This window comes from Syngnathus typhle, linkage group LG2, assembly GCF_033458585.1.
Source record: "Syngnathus typhle isolate RoL2023-S1 ecotype Sweden linkage group LG2, RoL_Styp_1.0, whole genome shotgun sequence".
Lineage (NCBI taxonomy): Eukaryota > Metazoa > Chordata > Actinopteri > Syngnathiformes > Syngnathidae > Syngnathus > Syngnathus typhle.
This window is the reverse complement of record NC_083739.1, coordinates 18,246,862-18,269,207: the sequence shown is the minus strand read 5'-3', so window position 1 is coordinate 18,269,207 and position 22,346 is coordinate 18,246,862. Positions and strand designations below refer to the sequence as shown.

The window sequence follows — 22,346 nt, the reverse complement described above, 5'->3', positions numbered from 1 at the left end:
ATTCAACAACGGCACAAGAAGTCCAATGGGGTGAACCCCATGATACAGTTCATCTTAAACTAAAAAAACTCAACTTGATGCTGGTAACTTTGGAGTATAGCCAATTAAAAAAAAAACTGATTTACCGCATTATTTTTCAGTTTATTTCAAGATCGATTAAAAAGTGCTGACAAAGAGTTAGGGTAATTACCCAGCAAGCATCTCTGGACCCACTGATGTCTTCCGTTTAGCCTCCTGGGGGGGTGGGGGTTGGGGGTATACTGTGTATACTTACAACACATCATTGGCCACTTAATCACTTTCATTTAGAAGAAATGTCAGTAATATTATTGAATAAGGAGATCACAAAGTGTGAGAAGACCTACAGAAGCGAACATCAAGTCATACTTAATGTGCAATGCTAAATGGCAAAGAGATCTTACTTAAACCAGTCAATTGACTTCATAGTAAAAAAGTATGAGGCGCAAGTTCCAGCTCATTTAATTGACATAATGGATCATTTCGAGGTAGATTTATGAACATTTGTGCAAATGACACTGTTTAATTGGACTTTTTTTTTTTTAAACCTTTTTTTTTCAAGAGCCATGTTTAAATGGTGGATTTTACTTTCCCATTCAAGGACGGTATCAGCTGGTTTCATCGACCAGAGTTATTGCAACCATTTGAAGCCTTGAACTTAAATTCATATAATTGTGTATTCTTGAAAACACACGCTTCCTATTTCTACATGGTTACGTCGTTGTCAATCTGAGTAATAAGCATGGAAACAGTTGACTTTTACCGGATTCAAAAATTTGTTTTGTGGCTGTGCCATTACCTTGTTCCAGGAAGAGGTCACGGACAGTGTGAATTTACTGGAAATGTCTCTCTTCCAAGTGTTAATTAGTGAGCTTCGGGGGTGCCGGCTTTATGGCTTTCTGGAAGTGCTTTTTGTTTGAAGCCATTTTGTTGACGCTTGTTTGCCGAGGCCAAAAAGTTGCAAAAGTTATTATTTGAGAGGGTGTTTACTCTTCCTAAGTCTCTCTCAAACTTCTCAAGAATTGAAGGCAGCCTCTGACATGATGCCCTTGATCTCGGTTTGCTTGGTCTCTGAGTTTTTTTTAACAAGAAAATACAAACAGTGCATTGAGTAAAAAATGAAGGAGGTCAATGGAGTGCGCATGGCCAGAATCTGTGACACGGCTGTTGTGACTTGTGCCTGAGGAGAAACAAAAGCAAGGTAAAGTGAAGACGAGCTACTGTTGCTTACTGTTTATTTCCATTTTTATTCATTTCCACCTCTGCTTGCTTGACTCTCTGTTGTGTGCTGCCTTTCATAGCTGGAAGCAGCACAACAGTTGCTGCCCCTCCCCCCCAATAAAAACACTTGCATGAAAGTGTGTGTGTGTGTGTTGCACAATACTATTTTTGCTATTATTTTGTCCATGGACGTTTTATGCATGTGCGATGTTTTATAGTTAAAACCAATGCATGAGCTCCATCAAAATCTGTTTTGTCGACCAAATCAGAGTTCAAACCAGCATCACAGAAATGACTGTGGTTGAACTTTGTGGTACCTTAATTATATTTGAATTTTGCTGCGTATGTTATCTGTGGTGGGTTGTGGGTTCCGGCTGCTTTGGCGGGTACAGTTTGAGGAGATCTCCACGCTACATCCCACTTTTGATTCAGCCTGTCTCAGTCGCTCTTTCTCCTCCACCTTCACATCCCTGCAGCAAGTCTGTCAGCACTTTGCCAGTGGCGGCGTGAGATGTGGCGTCGGGGGCGCCTCCGCTTGCCAGCTCATACTGTGACCTCCAGCATCGCCACCTCAGACATGGCATGCCAAGGTCTCAGTGGGGTACTGCTTGCTGTTCATGCCATGTCTTTTCCTGTTTGTCTGGACTTTTCTCAGTCGTAGTTTCCTGATGGATGCTAGTGAAAAGAATTGTGTCCGACCATAGAGGTTCTACTCATTTGTATATTTGGAGGTACTAGGGTTTCAAAAAGCTGTAGTAAAAAGTAACCAACCATGCCTGCTTTTCTTCAAATTCATCTACTGAAGAAAATCTTTATTTTAGTGCTGTTGGTAGAAATATAATTATAGTGTGTTGTTATTAAAACTTGTATCAACAGCCATTAATCACATCTCTCCCGCGGTTCAAGATGAAAGGGTGGAGTTCACCATTTCGGGAATGAGCTGAGCAAGAAATGGCGGCTTGTGTCCTTATTAGCAGCAAGGCCCAACGTTCATATAATAGCCCGCTCCCCCTGCTCACCCTCGCCGCACCAGGCTCCCATTCTTACAGCTCCTGTGGGAGTGCTGACTCAGGTGACGGGGTCTTAAACTCCATCCCCTTGGTGACCTTGCCGCCATCCACTGAAAGGAAAGGGGGCGGGCTAAGGGCAGCCAGACGTGGGTGAAGATCGGCTTCAGCCCCTCATTAGTCCCGGCGGGACAGCTCAGGAAAAGTGCGCTAATTACTCCGCTAACAATGTCCTTGCCGTTTGTGGCTTAGAGCGGCCGACGCGCCACAGGATAATAAACCTCCAACCTCCCTGAGAAGTTCACGATAGTATTATCATGATTACTTTGAGTGATGGAGCGAGCGAGTGTGACGATGAGTTTGGCTGCTGTTTCACGCATTGTTTGTATTTGTGGGCGCCACTCATGTAATATGACTTGAGTCACAATTTAATAACATCTCTTCTACATCTCATTTTTGTTGTGATGATAATCAGCCTCTCAGATATAGATGGCTTCTCATTTTAAAGTGACCCCGTCTGTCGTTTAGTAAAAGGTTTGCAGTTCACGGGCCAATCAAAGCTCCCCTTGCTTACTAGTTAACTGTCTGACTGTTTTCTGAGTCATTGCTTCTGTGTGAATGAAAAATGGCCGGCGAGGCCAGCATTATGCTCTCGACGCTCCCCTTCATCTTTTCTGTTAGCGTGTGGAAAACAGCCTGGCGGCCAGCAGCCTGACATTACGGCGGCAGCCTGTAATCATGAGGCTGTAAAAAAAACCAAATCCAGCCGCCGCAAACAGTGTGGCATCGTCATAGTGGTGGCAGCTAAGAACCATTCACCACTTCTGTCCCATAAACGCCGCTTTGCAGAGTCATAGCGGACCCCCTTCGGAGGCTGCTCTGCTTTTAATCAACTTGCGAGCTGACATGACATACTGAGGGTGCGATCAAAATGAAAAAATAAGGGGGGAAAATGCCTTTTTAAGGTTGATTTGGGTGGGAAAATTAGAGAATAATGAATAGCTGTTTGGAATGTCAGCTAAAAAAAGAAAAAAAAACCAAGCCACTGCTTCCAGAAGCTGTTAGCCATTAAGTGTGACGACACTTCCACTACTCGGCTGCTACACTCCCCCTGAATGCTAAGCGGCTATTTCCCATCATTATGGCATTTAATGCGATCAGGATGGTAATCAGATTGCAAATGAAATACCCCCCTGACACACTTGTGTGGGTCTGCTGGCGAGGAAAGAGGTAATTGATGGGGAACTGGACGGCCTCAGCCAACTTGAGGTGGTAAACCCATTTTTTCCTTCCTTTTGTTGGTTTAAAACAAGGCTAAGGAAGAATGGACTTTTTGGCCAAAAGGGCTCCCCCTACAGTGAAGTGGATTAGTCTTATATCATCAAGAAAAAAGTGTGTGCTGCAAAGTATGAGAAAGCGCTGATCACATCTCTGGATGGTAACGTTAGCGCCGATCGATGCTTGTCCTAACACACCATCACATCAAATAAAAGAGAACATTTATTTGACCACAACTCTCAAGTAAGCATCCCAGTGTCTTTATTTTTCTCGACCCGCTGCGTCATAGGCCTGCCGCACGCAGAGTGACGTGACCGAGCGCAACTATTGTGGACAATCATAAAAAGCTGTCGGCAACTCACGCCCACACAGCAAGCAGGCCACCGAGTCCAACACACACACCAACTCACTGCAATGGAAAATGTGAGGGACCCCTAATTGTTTGTGGAAAGGCACTGCGTCAACATGTATTGTTAAGTATTCGTATATAAGATATTGATGATTCTTTTTCAATTTGGATTTAAATAAAACCTCATTCATCATAGGAGATATATACGTATTCCAGACCTTGCTACTTATAACACACAGAGCTGCAACACATACAAATAAAACATATATGAAAATACCCAAAATAATATTCATATTAGACCTACCCTGCATTTCTTCCGGTCGAGCTCGGTGCTGCCCGGCATGTATTATTGTACTACTATGTACTACTATTATGTACTATTTGGTACTATCACAACTTTAACTGCAGGGTTGCAAATGGCAAATCCTGGATCACAGCTGTAGAATAATTCACAAAATTATATTCTGTTCAGTTGAATTATTTTCTGTGTATTACATTATAAGTGGATGCTCGATGCTGAAATTTTTTACTGGCATCTGTCTCAGAAGCAGCATAATGAGGATTTAAGCTGTTAAACTACTTAGAGATTGAGAATATGTTGGATAATAGATCTAAGTATGGAAGATGAGTGGGGATGAGAGCCAAAAGTGCTGGATGCAGTAGAGTGTGACACACGTCAGAACTAAGAGCCAGTCCACAACATAGCCACCTGTAGCTGCTAAATTTGGGCACAAAGCTTTTGGTCTATCTGAAGTCTTTCTGTCGTAAGTAGAGTGTAAAAAGGTTTATGTCACACTGGTTTGAACTTGGGGATTTCTGTTTGGACGTGCTTAACGGTTTGTCTCTCTTCTCTTCCTCTCATGTGTGCGTGCGTCAGTCGGGACAGTGACCTCTCTACAATCATCTCCAACCTGCACCACAGCAGACAGCATGGCATGCCCGAGGGCCAGTCAGCCTCTGACCGCAATGCCAGTACAGGACACACAGGTGGGACCTCCAGTGATGTTGCGCGCGTGCGTGTCTGTGCGTGTGTCTGTGCGTGTAACTTTGTGTTGCTAACACTCACACATTCTTTGTAACATATGTAAGTATTCTCTTATTTGACTCTAATTTGTGCGATTGGGGGATTTTGCTGTAAGCTTATTACTCCTTCCTGACGGTCGCTCTTCTGTCTGTTACTTAATGTTCTTCCTACATTCTGTGCAGCAGGTTGGTTTGGGGGTTAAAATCCTTGTTTCAAATTACCTTTGAATAAATAGCTTTGTTTGCTATTAATCCAAACAATCACGTGAGTAAAGGAATCGTGGCGTGCTAAGCTAAGATCTTACAGACAGAAAACAGACAGCGTTTAATCGCTGTTATTTGTCAGGTAGCCTGCGTGGAGGATATTTTGCCCCCATTAAAGACATATGGTCGGAAAACACCCTCACTAATCAGCTATTATCACGCTATGTTTGGATGTTGGATGCCACTCATATTTGTGTTTAGTGTGCAAACTAAATACAGAAAGAGCACATTTTTTTCATTCCTGATGTGCGGCACTTATCTTAACAGAAGCAAATGATAATCTGGCTCCCAAAAATTATAGAAGTTTTTTATCATGTGATCAAAAGTTGGTAGGTTTGCGAGGTTGTATGCGCAAGTGACAAGTAACAAATATAGACAAGTGTAAAAAAAAATAGTGATAAAAAATTCTATGTAGTACTACTACTTCTATTATAGCTAAGAGGTGAAACATGAAATAAATGCAAGGAGTTGGAAAAATAATTCTAATACATTTCTAATATTCTCATATACTGTATGCTTTTCTAATGTTTTGATTATAGTGTAATGTGACAAAAAAAAATTTGAAATCTAATAAAATACCAGATACAATAAAAATTAAAATTTTTAGGAAACACATTAAAAAAACAGCATAATCATATAGTGTGTATGCAGTAGTAGACTACATTCAAAAGGTGTATGAAGTTTGAGAGCTGCGGATTACTCAACTTGAAGGCTTCCATGGAGAACCACTATTATAAAGTACACATATCTTTGAAGACAGAAGATATAGCATACGCATATCCATCCCGCCTTAAAATCCAGTTTGTGGGTAACACCCTAAATTTGCCCCCGGAGTGACCCTGCCTTCTCTCATCCTATTAGCCATTAGCACAGCAAGTGGCAAATCAGCTCAGACCCAACGCCTCCATTCCCTCGCTCTCTGTTTGCTCATCTCTTTTGTCTGCAGGATTAATTGTCCATACGGTACCTGTGAGAGCAAGGCATTGTGGGTGCGAGGACACTGCCATTAGAACGGGCAGCTTCGTTCATCCAATGTTGAGATGAATCCTCACCCCCAAATGCTGCTTTAATCATTCTCAACTAATACTTGTGTTGTGCGAAGTCACAAAGGGTGGGGCGTTAGGGGGGCTGCTGACCACCGTTTGCCTTTGCTACAGGGGGTCCTAGACTGTCCGTTTGAGCATTAAAGCGTGATTTAACGGACCGCCTGCGCGCCACGCTCCGTGTCTGTAAACAAGTCCAATCCGATCAGAGCCTCTAATTCTGTCTGCCGGTGAAATTAGACGCACACACATTTACAAGCACACAATTACACACAAATAGCGGATAGCTGCATGGAATGCGTGCCCACGTAAAATCAACACAGGTTAGGATTGACGTCCAAATACGCATGTGGGTGTCGGGGTAAGTTTGAGAGCTGGGGATTATTTGAGTTGTCTATCTTCCAGTGTTTTCTCCAGCTCCTCTGTCAACTTTGCAACTTTACACTGAAATGTGAAATTTAAGTGTCCGCAAACAAAAACAGGAAGTACATGAGGCAAAAGAAGAGAAAGCTCACAGCAGAGAGACGCTGTGATGGAAGAAACATTTGGAATTAGTGAGACAGAGGAAAGAGAGATGAATGAGTGTGCTGGCGGCATTGGGGGAGAGCTGGCGGCGGCTATGGTGGCGGACAGCGCCGCCTGCATGCATGCGTGTGTGTCTGTGTGTGTGAGTGTGCATGTGCGTGCGCGCAGGGAGGAAAGGAGGTCGTCTCTGTGCCGGAGCAGGCCGTTAATTAAATCTGAGGGACAGACAGGAAGGCTGCCTCCCGCCTTCTCTTCTCCTTTCCATCCCTCCCTCCCTCATTCGCGCTCTCGCTCTCCAGCCGGCGGCTATTCAGAAGTCTGTGAGCGGCGATGGGGGGATGCGGGGATGAGGGGATAGAGGAAGGGAAGGGAAGGGAAGGGAAGGGGGAGGAGGAAGAGCATGGGCGCCGACGCTGAGAGTCTGGCGGCCTGTGGAGACTGTAAACTGTGGCGCTGTGGTCAGACCGGAGACTCAAACAGGCAGATAAGGTGTTTTTGGACCTCTTCCTCCCCCTCCTCTCTCCACACAGACTCCCACAGGCAGTTGCAAGTTTGTGTGTGTGTGTGCGTGCGTGTGTGTGTTTGCGTGTGTGTGTGTGTGAGTGTGTGTGTGTGCGTGCGTGCGTGAGCATCTTCCCTAGTGTGGTTTAAGTGCCTCTTTTGTTTTTTACTTGCATGAAAATCTGGAACACAGGATGTTTAGGAAAGGATTTTATTTCTCGCAGACTGAGTGCAAGTTGCCTTTTAAGTATTACTTTAGCATCTACTTATATATAGTTATTAAAGGACCCACATCATGCTAAATTACATCAACCACAAACACCCCCAAAATTGTGTTTTCCCCCATTCACTCATTTTGGCGCATTCCCTCTCATTTTTCCTCTCGAAGCATGAGCCCCGCCCGATCCCCCAATAAGGAATATCGTTTTTGTATAATATTTTGGTGGTAAATACATAAAATGTGCGTCAGAGAGTTTAGGTTAAAACTTTGTCACCGTTGGGGGACTAGCTAAAAAGAACAAGCTCAGTGTGTATTTCAGAAGAGAAATTGATTTTTTTTTTCGCGGGGTGGAGGGGAGTCATTTTCAGTGGCACATAGGGTCCCGCAGCTGAGCTGGAGCTCATTGGTAGCTGATATTAGTGAGAGTCGGGGTAAACCTTGTCACGATTTTGAAGATGCAGTAGTGTTGCTGACAAAAAGTTTAGATACATGTTTGATATTTAGTTTAGAGATTAAAAGTTACATTCAGGCTTGATGAATCACTTTTGAAAACATGCATCGTCTCCTTGTAACTTACATTTCGCAACCATCCATCCATCCATCCATCCATCCATCCATCCATCCATCCATCCATCCATCCATCCATCCATCCATCCATCCATCCATCAGGGGTCACGGCTGGAACCTATCCCAGCAGTCATCGGGCAGTAGGCGGAGGACACCCTGAACCGGTTGCCAGACAATCGCAGGGCACACAGAGACCAACAACCATCCGCACTTGCACTCACACCTACGGGCAATTTGGAGTGCTCAATTGGCGTACGAAGCATGTTTTGGGGATGTGGGAGGAAACCAGAGTGCCCGGTGAAAACCCACGCGGGCACGGGGAGAACATGCAAACTCCACACAGGGAGGGTCGGAGGTGGAATTGAACAGCCACGTGCTAACCAGTGCGCCACCGAGCCGCCCAATTTTGCCAACATCTTTAATTTAATAAATTTAATTTAATTTTTAATTGCTTGTTAATGGCTCCATCCATGTTTCTCACTGTTTCGCCAATCTAAATGGGCTAAATTAAGGCTTCTGTAAATTTCTTAAACATAAGCAGCCACCTGTGCACCAGATGACTTAGAATTTAGCGACACATTTTGTCCTCATGCAGCCCATAATTCTTCTTGAGCTCCACTCCTCTTAATTTCCTCCGTCCCCCCGGCGGATAGCAGAGGACGACAAACAGACCAGCAAGACGCCCAACTGTATTACTGTGTGTACTTTGTGAGTGTTGGCAGTGGCGAAGCCTTCCTCGGCACGAGCCCGAGCGCCCCTACGTCTGCCCCGTCTCCATCACCGACCACGAACCCCGCCCAGCCCCTCGTCCAGCTGCATCGTCCCGTAAGCCAATCAATGATGGGGCTTTCAGGGCCGGTGGAGGCCCCAGTGCACGGAAGGGGGGATCAATAAGTTATTAGCACCATTCTGTCAGCTGTAATGTGGAGATTGATTGGGGGGCTGCGGCTGGCGGCCCACCCCACGTCGCCGCCTGTCACCCCGCCTTTCCTCACGCGGCCCCCACCACCCGCCTCCCCCTTGCTGGCCTGATAAAGATGACAGATTAACGGAGTAAGAGAGGAATTAAGGAGTCTGGCTGTCTGAGCTGTCACCACGCTCCCTGCGATGGAGAGAGGAGGGAGGAGAGGAAATCGGACTGGAGAGAAACAGAGAGCGAGGAATGCTGCCTTGCTTGATGGTTCGCCCTGATGGTGTCACATGAAAGAATGGTTTAGATCCCGCTGTTTCCTCTGTTGTTATCTGCTCTTTCCTTCTCATCTGTTTTTCCTCTCAGTAGGATGAATTGCACTTATAAAGGAGGTTAACTTGCAAGGTTGACATTTAGTGACATTTAGACATGTTGCATGGACGAGGATTCAGCTCTATGTGTTTGTGCAGGGCCAAATCACAAGCTATACCAAGCAATTCTTGGACCACGCTCCTTTACATTTACGTAATGCAGAGCAGTTTGCAACTCTGATCTGAGGGCTTGCGTTTTCAGCTCAGGGCGTCTTGGCAGAATGGCTGTGTCAGCATAAATAGTGGCAGGGTGACATCGTGTAACCTGCCAATGATTTCAAGACAGCAGAGGACAACAATGGATGACAGCCAATGGATTGTGTTCCCTCTTCTTGGCATGTGGTCGTTTGTTACAACCAGAAGACAAGCTAAATTTTGTTTTGGGTGCTTTTTTTTTTTTTTTTAAGCAAATGTGTTTTGGAGTCTTCCTGTTTTATTTCTTTTGTCAGAAAGTAGTGATCATTATTTGTTGACCAGTAGATGTTCTGTGAGTTGCTAGCCCCACGGTTCACTTAGTGTGCTATTTTAATTTCTACAACAACAGGGGTGGCAAAAAGTATGCTAAGTTGGTACCATTTAACCATGGAAATATTGCTATACTAAACAAATCCAACAGTTGAGGAATCTCTATGGGGAAAATGGTGGAGGCAAAACCAGAAGATTTGAACAAATCCATGTCGGAGGACCATCTCCCTCAACCGGTTAGAATAAGCTATAGAGAACCAAAATATAGACCACAGGTGTCCAATTTGTGTCCCTTCCTGCATATTTTTGATGTTTACCTCCTCCACCACACCTAATTCAAATGATCTGCAGCAGCCTGACAACAATCCTGACCATTTGATCATGGGGAATATCTGAAACATGCATCATTGCGGCTCTCGAGGACCCGAGTTTGACACCTGTGGTACAGACAGATGTGGAGTGGGCTAACAAGAGAACAATGCACACAATCCTAGCAGGGCCAATATAGCTTTATGTAATATGTGTTGACATGCACTCATAATGGTGATAAATAGCGTAGTCTTGTTTTCTACATCCCAGATCGGCACTTTCAAAAAATTAAAATCACATCGCCGACGATCAAATAATAATCACCACCCCCACTGCAGTACACAAGCAAGCGCGTGATGGGGAAGCGCCCCGGGTAGCAAACTTGACTGTAAGCATCCTTAGTTAGTAAACGGCTTGCACAGACGCTAGCACAGCTCAGGGCTGGGCATTAAAAGAGAGCATCAGTCTTCTAAGCAGCCCCATTTAATTGGCTTTAAAAGCTTGCCGCCCTCAAATCTTTGGCCCTCGGGCACCCACTCTGGAGACAGCGTGTCTTTAGTGAGGTCAGCTCCAGAGACGACTCAAGTATGTGTGTTTGATCATCAGCGAGCGTCTTCGGGCGTGGGTGGAAGCATGTTTTTTGCATTTTTTGGAAGGTAGGATGGAGGCTTGAGCTACTGGGGACTGTCGCTACTCCTGGATTAGGAGGTGCAGGATTTTACAAGGGACAAATGGGCGGGGGAAACGAAACACTAAGAGTGTAAATAATTAAAAAAAGAGATCATTGAGATTATTAGCATCTTCCTCCCTCCAATCATTTTTTTAGGGTCGTAATGCTCTTGGATCTCCTCAACAACATCAAACGAAGGATTAGAAATGTGAGTCGTTACATTTAAAAGTCCCACATACAGATGTTGTGAAATGAGCTCCAAAATGCCTAAAGGCACTGCCATTTTCATACCATGCCAACATCACATGCTTGTGCACCAACTAATTGTTCATCCAGTATCCAAAAATATATTTTAAATACACTACTCTTGTAGTTTGGGTGAGAGTTGACGTTATGGAAGTAACGTGTCCCTGCTGGTCACACTCAGTACTGCATTTCCAAAGTAATGAAATTGCTTTGACTATGGCATTTTGCTGGCTAATAATAAACCTCTTGCAAATGCATTTCAACCATGTGAAATATATCATCCACAATTGCAGTCAAAAATATATGCGATATAATTATGTCTGAATGCTGCCGAGCTGAACTTGACCATCATTGGGCCTATAACCTAAATAACCTTTTGACCAGTCAGCAGCGTGAAGGAGGTCATTTCTGTAAATAACATGCCTGATAGTTAACAAGGAAAAAGTAGTGTAGTCCAACCTGAATGTCCAGGCAGACATAAACTGTGCACGGTGCAGGCGGTTTTCCAAAAACATACTTTGATAGCATGCCAAAACACAGAGACATTTTTAAGTGTTGGTTTGGACAAGCCCCAGGCTACTGAGAGAAATCTACTAACGCTTCCAAACTATTGATGCTGTTTTTATTGTTCATTGTTTTCCATGCACAAATGATAAACATCTGTTGTGTTGAAGAGGAGAAAGAGCCGTCGTTTTCTTTGTAGGAAAAAACAAATGCTCCTCCCCATTCACAAAAATACCCTCAGTGACGAGAAGGCAGGAAAAGGGCAGAACAGCGGAAGCAGTTGCTCCTGTGGTTTGCCTGACAGAGTCTGAGAAAAAGGCGAGGTACGCCAGAAAAAAACAGACAGCAAAAGAGACGACAAACATATTTTCCGTTCCTGGGACGCGGTCTGCATCTCCTCCCTGCGTGATTAGGCCCGTATTGATTTGAGGTGTGTTTGAGGGGGTGGAGGTTAGACGCCCGGGCTGGAAGGATGAGAGGGGAGGAGACGGCCAGGAGGAGGAGGCAGCAGTAGGGGGTGCTGTGATTGTACACAAGATGAGGAAAGGCGAGGGAGGCAATGTGTTTGTCTTGGGAGGAACTCAGGTGTAGAGGAGAGAACAAGTGAGAGGAATTTTTAATGAGAGATATGTGTTCGCATTAGTCAAAACCAAACGGGTATACCGCGGGCTGTAGGAATTAAAATAGCTCGTAGCAAGCACGTCCAAACTTTTTCTTTCAAAGGCCGCACACAGAAAAATCAAAACAGGCAACTTTGACTATCTTCACGTTTAATTTAGGTACCACGCAAAGACCAATAAATCAGTGAAGGGAAAGGATTTTTGCATGGCCTACATCGCCTTCATGTCCCCGTGTTGAGCACTAACAGCATCACATCGCCACATTCAGAACCAAAACAAGAGCAATGTGTACTAAGCTGCCCATGACATGGAGTAAACATGAAGCAAGTAATCATGATTCCAAGGCACGTCTTGTGGAAATTAAGGAAATGAGAGATGAAAATTGAATTGTTCATCGTCTCCTGTCTGAAAGTGTAGTACAAGTACATTGCAAGAAAACAAACACGGACTGTCAATTGGAAATTTGGGACATTACACGACCGTCTGAAAAAATGGACGGCGGGCTGCAAATGTTCCACAGGCTGTAGTTTGCACACCACTAGCTTTCAGGCTATTCAATCTTTTGGGTTTTAGGACAACATCTGGAAAAAGAGGCCAAAGACAAACACATAGAGTGGAAGATGTGTGATAAGACCTCAGGACAGACTGTTGGAAAAGACGTTAGTGAGATACTGAGACACAACCCTTGTCCTGTTGTCACACACACACACGCACACACACACACAGACACACACACGCACACACAACGACCGAGTGAGAGAGACAGATATGCCATCGAGGCGATTCAGGCCCCTTCTCATCTCCAACAGAAAAGGCACATCTCCAGATGCCTGTGGCTTGCTTCAATAACTCTTTCTTTCCACCTCTAACTTTTTTTTGGGGCAGGGGGGTTGGGGGGCTTAACTCTTTTACATCACACCCAAGTTAATTCCCCAGCAACCATCCATTCCGGTAGACAGACAGTAGTTCAGCAGTATGAAGATTTCATATACATTGTTTCCATCCATTTACCCTCTGCTCTGTTTGTGTTTACAGATGACCTTCTAAGCAAGAGGAGAAGCTTCTCTCCCAACAGCAGCAGCAACTCTCCCTCGGACAGTAAGAAGTCACGCAGCGTATCCCCCAAAGGTGAGACCAAATATGCACTTAGGGGCGGAGCTGAGTCAGACTGTAATCGTTGATTTTCAAGCCCGTGGATTGCTTGCTTAAAACATACATTTTGGTATTCAAGAGACTTGACTGACTTGGACTATAAAATTCGAAAAGTCATTCATCAAACGTAATCTATCATTGCAAAACACACATAGCCAGGTACTATCCGGTATATCCGCATATAAAATTACCTTTGATCTAATGATGAAGAGGACATTTGCGAGGAGTCAGCATGTTAAAATCTGCTGAGAATTGTTTTTGTATGGACAGTTGAGAATGGCACATTTTCCACATTATTTTATCCAGCACGCATCCCCTAACCCTCCCAACACAGATGGCACATGCCTTCCCCTAACTATACCTTCAAATAAGCTCATTTATAGCAAATAAAGATATTATCTTTAAAGGCAAAAATATTGCTATTCTTTTTTATATTTTATTTGAAATTCAAAGTCACATTGTATGAAAAAAAATCTCACTTTTAAATACAGGTAAATATGTGATTACTGTACAAGACCACCAATATACTTTTAATGTAGTGCGTCTCCTCACGAGCACTTGCGGATCACTGTAGCAAATCTTCATAGTACACTTTTTATATGTGCTCATAATATGATATGAGTGCATGATAAATCACGGATTGACAGGAATACCTTTGGCAATAGTGCAGCAATCCGGTCACCATCGTCTATTATTCATATTTCTCTTATGTGGCGTGAAACTGGGCGCCCGACGCAACCAGCAAGCTTTTCCCTCTAGGCTCCTCAAGAAGACTTCCTGACTGATGCATTATAGAACAGGCAAAACCAAGGGCGCCTTACCGTACATTCAAGCCCATCCATGGAAATACTGTACATCCGCAACATGCGTACAGTACGTACTGTACATACACGCACACTCACTGTTTTTTAGATAAACTTTTGATTAGTTGACACATAAATAACACGATGATAAACTATAGGAATAAATGACTCGTTCAGTATCATCCATTTTCAGACCCTATTCTAATACCCTGTCTGGTATTGAATGTGTGGCGTCGGAAAATACATACGTATAAATATGTCTTTGGGAGTGAGTGAGTTTTAACAGGAGCTTTGTTTGATGACCCCGCCCTTTTTTTCGTCTTTTTGACTGATCTGTACTACTACCGAGCACTTACAATCTCACTCTTAGGGTCCATCTCAGCCTCTCAAAGATGCATGAATTTATTTAGTGCGTGTGCCTGTGTTTGTGTCTTTGTGAGTTTGTTTGTGTATTTGTGTGTGTGTGTGTGTGTGTGTATGAGAGAGAGAGAGAGAGAGAGAGAGAGAGAGAGAGAGAGAGAGAGAGAGAGAGAGAGAGAGAGAGAGAGAGAGAGAGAGAGAGAGAGAGAGAAGAAAAACGTAGACAGAAAGAGAGAATGGCCTAGAAAAGAGTGTTCACTCCCACAACATTGCAAACGCCCCTTCCAACAACATTGCAAACGCCCCTTCCAACTGCGCCTGTCTAGAAAAATATAAAAATAAAGAAAACACCCATGCACACAGACTTCACTTTGCGCTAGACTTGCGCTGCTCACAAAAATAGGACCAGAGGTGTGGAAACATTTGTAGTATTGCCCCAAAAAATCCAAGTGACTGTCATAGGCATTTAGAGTCAAGAATCCAACACACAGGCCTAGAGGAGGTTAAAACACATTTAACAAACGAGGTACACAGATGGCTAACCGGGATTAATACACTGCTAGTAGATGCTAACATGTGGCAAATGCAGCCATAAGTGAGCACAACACCGTTAACAAGACCAATGGAGGGTGTCATTCATGCCATAATAGTAGTGATTAGGTTTTCTTACTAACTCTGAACACAAGTTATCATTTTCTAAATGGTTCGCAACCATTGTCCATAGGAAACATTGTGTTACTGTTACTGTTCAAAATATGTAATACTGTTACAGCGTGTCTGAACATTTGTGTTCAGCTAACTAACAAAATGTCCTTTAAGTGTTCAGTACTCTTGCTGTAGTTCCTCTGTGCGTAAGCAAATCTGTAATGAGTTTTTGATCCATTCGTGTTGCGAACCTCTGAGTTGCGTCCACACCCAAAACCCGACATTACGTACACCTGCGTGTGTGTGTCTGTGTGTGTGGCGGCGACGGAGAATAACCATTAATGAGTAATGAATGTGGAGAAATGGACTGAGAGGAGAGCAGATGGAGGTAGTCGGTGAGATTGGATGCCGCTGTGTAAATGATGTCTGTTGTTCTTTCTGTAGCAAAGTCGTCACCCCCCTGCTGTTTACAGGGTAGGAAAACTTTTGACAAGCACAGACTAGTTGCATGCACATACATTAGAGCCTTGAGTACCTTGGGTGGATTAGCGGACGCTTGGCGGTGGAGACGGAGATGCTCTCATGCTTGCTCCAGCCGCTATGGCTGCTCCTTAGCGCCACCTCTGCTCGCCTGCTCAGGGCCAGGCTCAGGTTTCACGAGCAAGGAGGAAGGTAAAAATAGCCCCTTTTTCATCCTCTGTCTCCCCAACCACCTCCACATAGCCCTCCGTCTTACCTTAGATCATGTTACTATTGACACAAAGAGGGAGGAGGGAGGTCAAATGAAATGCAGAATCTGGCAGCCAGATAGATGTTAGGCTCCATCTTCACCATAAACCCAGTACATGCTCATCCTCAGTTTTGCCTCGTTTTCAATCCTTTATCTTAACAAGAGCTTTTGGACATTTCTATAATCCATCTTGGAGACATCAATGTGGTAAGGTCCTTTTCTGTCCAATGTAGATGCCTTGTTGGATGAGTTTGGTGTGGAAGAACTTGAACTTAACGTCATCAGTCCTCTTTGGAACAAACAATGAACGTGTGGCAACCTGACCAGATTTCAGACTTACTTATAAATACTCTTGACTAGAGTCGAGTGGACACTCTAATAAATGTCCTACCCAGTTTGTGTCCCTTTGCTGTTGCCACGTTTTCTGGCAGAGCTTGTACAAGTGTCAGTCAGGCAAGTGCCCATTAGCTGTGAAACTCTAATTAAAAAAAGAAACAAAAAACAGACACAGATTATCCATGAATTGAAAGGAACAGCTTCATCCAACAAGCCCTCCAGTCAAGCAGCACTGGCATATTCATGAATAAACTAAAACAAACAAAAACTTTCCACACACTTAACTTGAAGACGCTTACATTTTCTGTTAAGGTGTAAAATGTACAAATTTCCATGGTGAGGTGGTTTACGTGTCAATCTTTGACATGTCGTTCTGTAGTGGATGTGAATGTTGAAGGCAATTGTCTGTAGAGAAGAATGCAAGTAAATGACGTTACTTATGAAAATAGAAATTCATTCTTTCTTATTGGCTTGCAATAAGGGCAGTTCAATGATGGTCCTCATCGATCACAATGTTGGTCTGCTTCCGTCCCCAGAGAGCGCACAGAGCCCGGAGGGGGAGGCAGGTGGCAGCCACAGCCACATGAGCCCCGAAGAGCACTACAGGCGCATGATGTCAGCGCTCAGCGAGCATGGATCCTACGAGGAGCAGCAGCAACGCCTCTACCAGCTGGCCAGCAGCATGGGACTGCCCGGACATGGTCAGTCTGCTCTCTTTCTAACGTGATTGCATTTTTAAACCAAATTGCACAAACCAAAATATCCATCACAGATACGTATGTGGCAGTTTGCTATAATCCCTGCTACCATTGAGAGGTCCAACTGACATTTCTAATTGTGGCATTGCCCACTCTGTCTCAAGGTGGGATTCTCATTGATTTCTGATCACCGGCACTTTGTCATTAGCAACACCCGCAAGTGGTATGCATCAACGGCGCTATTGATTCAGTACCTCAAGCCCCTAAATCTCTCAATACCCAGTAAACCTCCAGTTTGACCCAATTTCTTTTTCTAGAGGGATAACATCTACTGAGTTAAGCTTAACTGAAGTGCAATTGGGAGGGAAAATTAAACCCAAGTTGCTGTTCAACTAACCAGGCATCCATTTTTGTAAACCACTAACCAGGAAGTCCTTCCTGTTCCTCGCAAGCTTATGTGTAGTGGCATAAATTTGTTCAATGCCCAGCTCTAATTGAAGTTTTAAGCTAATCTCATTTTTATTTGATTAGCAATGATGTTATAAAGATCTATTGACCTCCTTTTTGGTGTGTTAAAGGAGGCAGTGTGATCACTCTCATACTTGTCCAGCAATGTTGCCAAAATGAGGCAGATGAAAGCGCATTCTTGTTGTTAACTTTGACATTTTGTCTTTTCATTTCCAGTCCATTCTTACATGAGGTGTTGCACAGAAGTGATTCTGGTCACAAAACTTGTATCCACTGCAAGACTTCTTTCTTTACCGTAAACATATTCAATGAAACTACCTACCTGGCCTCTCAGTTCTCCAGTTGGAAGTCAGAGCTGCTTTCAAAATTGAGACAGAGCCGTCACTGTTTTGTGTCATAAAAGGCAAACGCTAATCTGGGCCCCTTGACACTGACCTGGGGCCCCAAGTGAAGCGCCTAACCTACCATCCGTCGTCTCTTGTACACGAGCCTCTCAAATCCTGCAACCCCCTTTTCTCTTCTCCGCCTCGCTCCCCACAGAGCATCCTTTTATGTGTTTGAAGTGCCGGCCGAAGAAAATGAAAGTGCGTGAAACGGGGGGTGAGATGGAGGTCTGTTCATGTGTGGATTTGTAGGTGCAAGGTGTTGTGAGATGCACGTTCTCTCTGGGCAGTTTTTGGGGAGGATGGGGGCGGGGGTTTTGCTTGCTGAAATAGCCAGCAGGGCTTTCTTTTGTGCCGTCAAATGATAAAAGAGGCTTGTGAGGAGAGAAAAGAAAAAAAGAAAAACAGTGTTGGAGATCCAGTTGAAAGTGAAGGGACGGATGCACGAGTCAGTCTTGTGTCTGAGTTGACTGATATTTGAAACAATATGCTTCATGTTTTTATCATCACGCCAGACAAATCGACTACTCCAGCTTGTGATTGCTCCAAGTACAATCAGTCAAAATTATGAAGCGTGACAAACTGCATATTTACTTCTGCCTAAGCTTGCCGCATTGTGGAGGGATTCACGATTTGCTGCGTATTCTGTGCTGAGCGGATTGGACGTGGGCTTTTCAGTACCTGCCAGTCCACCAAACTCATCACAAGGCCGGCCAAGCTGCATCGGCGCGCCACTCCTCTGCATTCTCACAGGCTGAACTGAAAGGATTCTGGATCAACTCCAGGAATGATGCAGAAGAGAAAAATAAGAATGCACAAAAGAAGGATAAGCGATATGGACCCAGTCTGGCGAAATGGGACCTCCCAAAATAACTCATGCAGAGGAAGAAATGTTTGTGATTCCTAGTGTGTGTTTGCTTTTTTAGTGGACGGAAAATTGCTGCTACATGCAGTGCTACATAGAAGTTTGACTACTATCTGTTTGGTGGCACTGGTCGATGTGGTCAACCATCAAAACGAAATTTCCCAATTTAAGAATTTGTTCCTGTCCTAACTGCAACCATGAAAAAAACCCTGGGAAGACTTTATCATCAATAATATCCCTTTAGCTGAGGTGCTTGTCTAAAATAGCCAGTGTGGTGAGCAGCGCTACTACAGAAAACTCATAGAGGTCAACGCTTCCAACGTGTCACCCCTGCATCGTATGTGCATGCATTCTGGGGCTCCGGTTCCCTCTGATCCCTCTCTTATCTCCACCCCACCACCTCCACACACACACACACACACACGCACGCACACGCACACACACATACACACACAACCTTGTCTGCCGCCAGCCGAGTCCCTTGTGGCCTGGCGCAGCAAACAGATCGATACACCGGAGCTCGGCCGCATTAATATCTGTCGCTTCACCCCCATCCCGCCCCCAAGCACGGCGCCCGTTCAGCACGGACGCACACACACACACACACGCGCACACACACACACACACAGGCGGCACTTAAATCACCCGATACACACAAACACACATAACACCCATACAGGCGGCGGAAATGGCCCGCTGGCACCTGAGGGATCTGTCTAATTAAAAATGGGAGGGGGTAGATAGATTGAGGAGCAGAGAGAGAGAGGGAGCGAGCAAGAGAGAGAGAGAGCACAGCTTTTTCTCTCATTAGACGCCTTGTCTCGTGGTGGGGCCTGGCCCAACCAATAATGATGAGGTCTCGTCTGGGAGAGAAGCAAGGAAGCTGGGGCACAAAAGGCGAGGTAGGAGATGAAACGAAGTGAGCACCAGAGGTCAGGGTTTGGTGAGAAGCGTGAGGCAGGAAGTGCCTAGAAAGGACCATTGTGGTTGTTGGGGTGAGATGGAGAACCACACAAGCGACCATTCATCTCTGCTGTACAGTATACATCCATACATTGATGCATGATGCATGATGCATGATGCATGATGCATGATGCATGATGCATGTATCACGCATCATGCATCCACCCATGCATCCATCCATGCATGCATCCCTGCATCCATCCGTCCATCCATCCATCCATCCATCCATCCATCCATCCATCCATCCATCCATCCATCCATCCCTTGTAGGTACAAATGCAGAAATTAATTCAGACTTAACAATGTTTTTTTTTTTTATTGCAATTTGTCATTGTTTAATGTGTGACTGAATGGAGTGTATATGATGTTGACAATCTGGAGTGTTTGGCCTTGGTGGATATCTGCACTGTGCTATGTGCAATTGTACTGCTTCCTGATTTGGCCCTTTCTGAGTGTCCCCTACCGCCCCACACAACACACTCTTGAAAAGTTAAAACAGGCTGTAACTAATATGGCGATGATGTTCACTCATCTGAACAAATGATACTCTAATTCACAAATATGTTTTCAAGTTGACAAATACAAATATGGGGCCCTTCAATGTGTGTCTTCGCACACATACCTGTTTCCTCCCGTGTCACAAACATGAGAATAATGCACATCCCACTCAACATGGGTGTTAAATAGATGTTTACAGGGATTTTTTGCTTGTCTACATGGAAATTAGCCACTGGATGCTAAATCTACATCTTTCTCTTTGTTTTTCTCATTTCTCCTCTTTGCTTCAACCATCAATCTTCCATCACCCTGCTTTCTCCCTGTTCCACTTCTCATGTTTTCTATCTTTGTTCTTTACTCAGACGTGCTGCGCGCACAGCAGGAAGCATTGGCTGCGGCGGTGAGGAATCCGGCGGCCTTAGAAGCTCACCTGCCCACGGGAGGCAGCTCCTCGTCATCCAGCCAGAGACGCAAGCAGGGCCTACCGCAGCACCGAGATGCACATTACACAGACAGGTGAGGAAACTCCCGTAAACACTTGCCGGCCCCGAGTTAGTTTGCATCGCGAGTGTGATTCATTAATAAACCCTGTCACCAAAATCCTCCACACAAGTGGCCATTACGGTTGATGTGAGGGAACAGCAGGAACAAAATAGAAAAAACATCTAAGTGAGAAAAGCATCTAAGTGGGTCAGTTACCATCTTCTTGAGAAAGATTTGAGCAAATGTGTGTGTGTGCGCGCGCGCCTGAGAGAGAGAGAGAGAGAGAGAGAGAGAGAGAGAGAGAGAGAGAGAGAGAGAGAGAGAGAGAGAGAGAGAGAGAGAGAGAGAGAGAGAGAGAGAGAGAGAGAGAGGATGTCCAAATAACCTCTTGCCGACCACTGTGGAGAAGCACGGCTGCGTACCGGCTCGTCCCCCCTCCCTCTCTACCCCCAGCGCTGGCCCCCGTGCCTCCCAAACAAAGCCGGGGGCAGCGGGAGTGGGCGGATAATTGCTTGTCGATTATTTATGTGGCGCGGGGAGAGGCGGGGGATCGATAATGGGTCGGCGGTGCGGCAGCGGGGAGGGAGGGAGGATGAGAAGGGGGGTATGTTTGTGCGAGAGGGGGATAGTGAGGGGAAGGGGGTGGGGATAAGCAGGAAGCGGAGCGGCCTCCTGGTGCGCTATTGGGGGGGGGGTGCATCCGTGTGTGTGCGTGCATGTGTGTCTGCGCACGCTACGTATTCAAACGTTATGTACGCCACATATGCGGATTGAATTTGGCTTTGTTTGTGTGAATATGATTTGTGTGTGTGTTTTTGGCACATGGTGCAGTGCAAATGTGGTCAGCAAGCTGCGGCTATGCGCCGCTAGTGTGTGCAGAGCAATGTAATTAGCCACACAGCACCAGGAAGGCTTGGATAGGCCTCACCCCACAATCAAAAGCCTCCCGCCTGTCTCCTCTTTAACCTCTTCACGAACTACACACTTTTCGGAGGGATTATAATGGAGGACAAAATGGGCTCAAGGGCACCTGGCATTAATTGTACCTTTGTCCAAATGAGAGAATGAAAGAAGCAAGGAGAAAATAAAGTGTCTCTGTAAGTGTACAATGCAAGGCCTTTATTTACTTAGGAGCAGAATTCCACCTGTTCTCCAATATTGTAGGCCACTTTTCAATATGACAGCTCTGATCATCAATAATTAAACAAAAGATTGCAAAAAGATGCAATTGGAAATCTTAAATTTGCTGGACATGGAGTGAAGTGGCCAAAAGCGACGGAGCATTCATCGCACAATGCACACTGATGTGTTACAACTGAAAAACGGCCACCCTGTTTTGGGTTTTGGGTTTTTACATTCAGTTTACTGGCCTGCTTTTTAATGAACCACAAAATGGTGGTGCGATAGTCACGGAAGAAGTATATTGCCACAACACAAGAAACAAAGGAGAGTGAGAGTTTTTTTTTTGAAAGGCTTTTGGCAATGATCGATTTCCCCAGTTAACTCAATTTTATTTACTTCCTGTGGCAGTTGACCTCTGCTCACTTTTCATCCAAACTTGGAGGAGAACCACTAAGTGCTGAGACAGACCACGTCGGACTTTTGGGTCCTTTACTACAAACTAGTTGCCGATGGTCAGATTACTCCAAACTTCGCACGCTGCTCGGCAGTTCAGTCACTTTTGGCAGTCTATCGTGCGCGGTCTTGCCTCCATGCAACAAGTGCAACCCTTCTCACATTTTAAGCATCGTGATGCTTATAACTCAAGTATGAGTATTAGCAGTCGTCCGAATCAAATGTCTTCTTCAGATAAAGCTCAAACTCAAGGCCCAGGGTCCAGATACGGCCCGT

General features: G+C 44.9%; 1 protein-coding gene across 2 annotated transcripts in view; it reads left to right on the top strand.

Moving 5' to 3' along the window:
* The window catches only part of samd11 (sterile alpha motif domain containing 11), a 46,539-nt gene that overhangs the window by 12,358 nt on the left and 11,835 nt on the right, over positions 1-22,346 (top strand). For both annotated transcript variants that reach the window (XM_061272939.1, XM_061272941.1), the window contains exons 4-7: positions 4,751-4,860; positions 13,147-13,239; positions 16,674-16,838; positions 20,375-20,528. In XM_061272939.1, the coding sequence (XP_061128923.1) occupies positions 4,751-4,860; positions 13,147-13,239; positions 16,674-16,838; positions 20,375-20,528 (522 nt within the window). The remainder of the gene's footprint in view (positions 1-4,750; positions 4,861-13,146; positions 13,240-16,673; positions 16,839-20,374; positions 20,529-22,346) is intronic.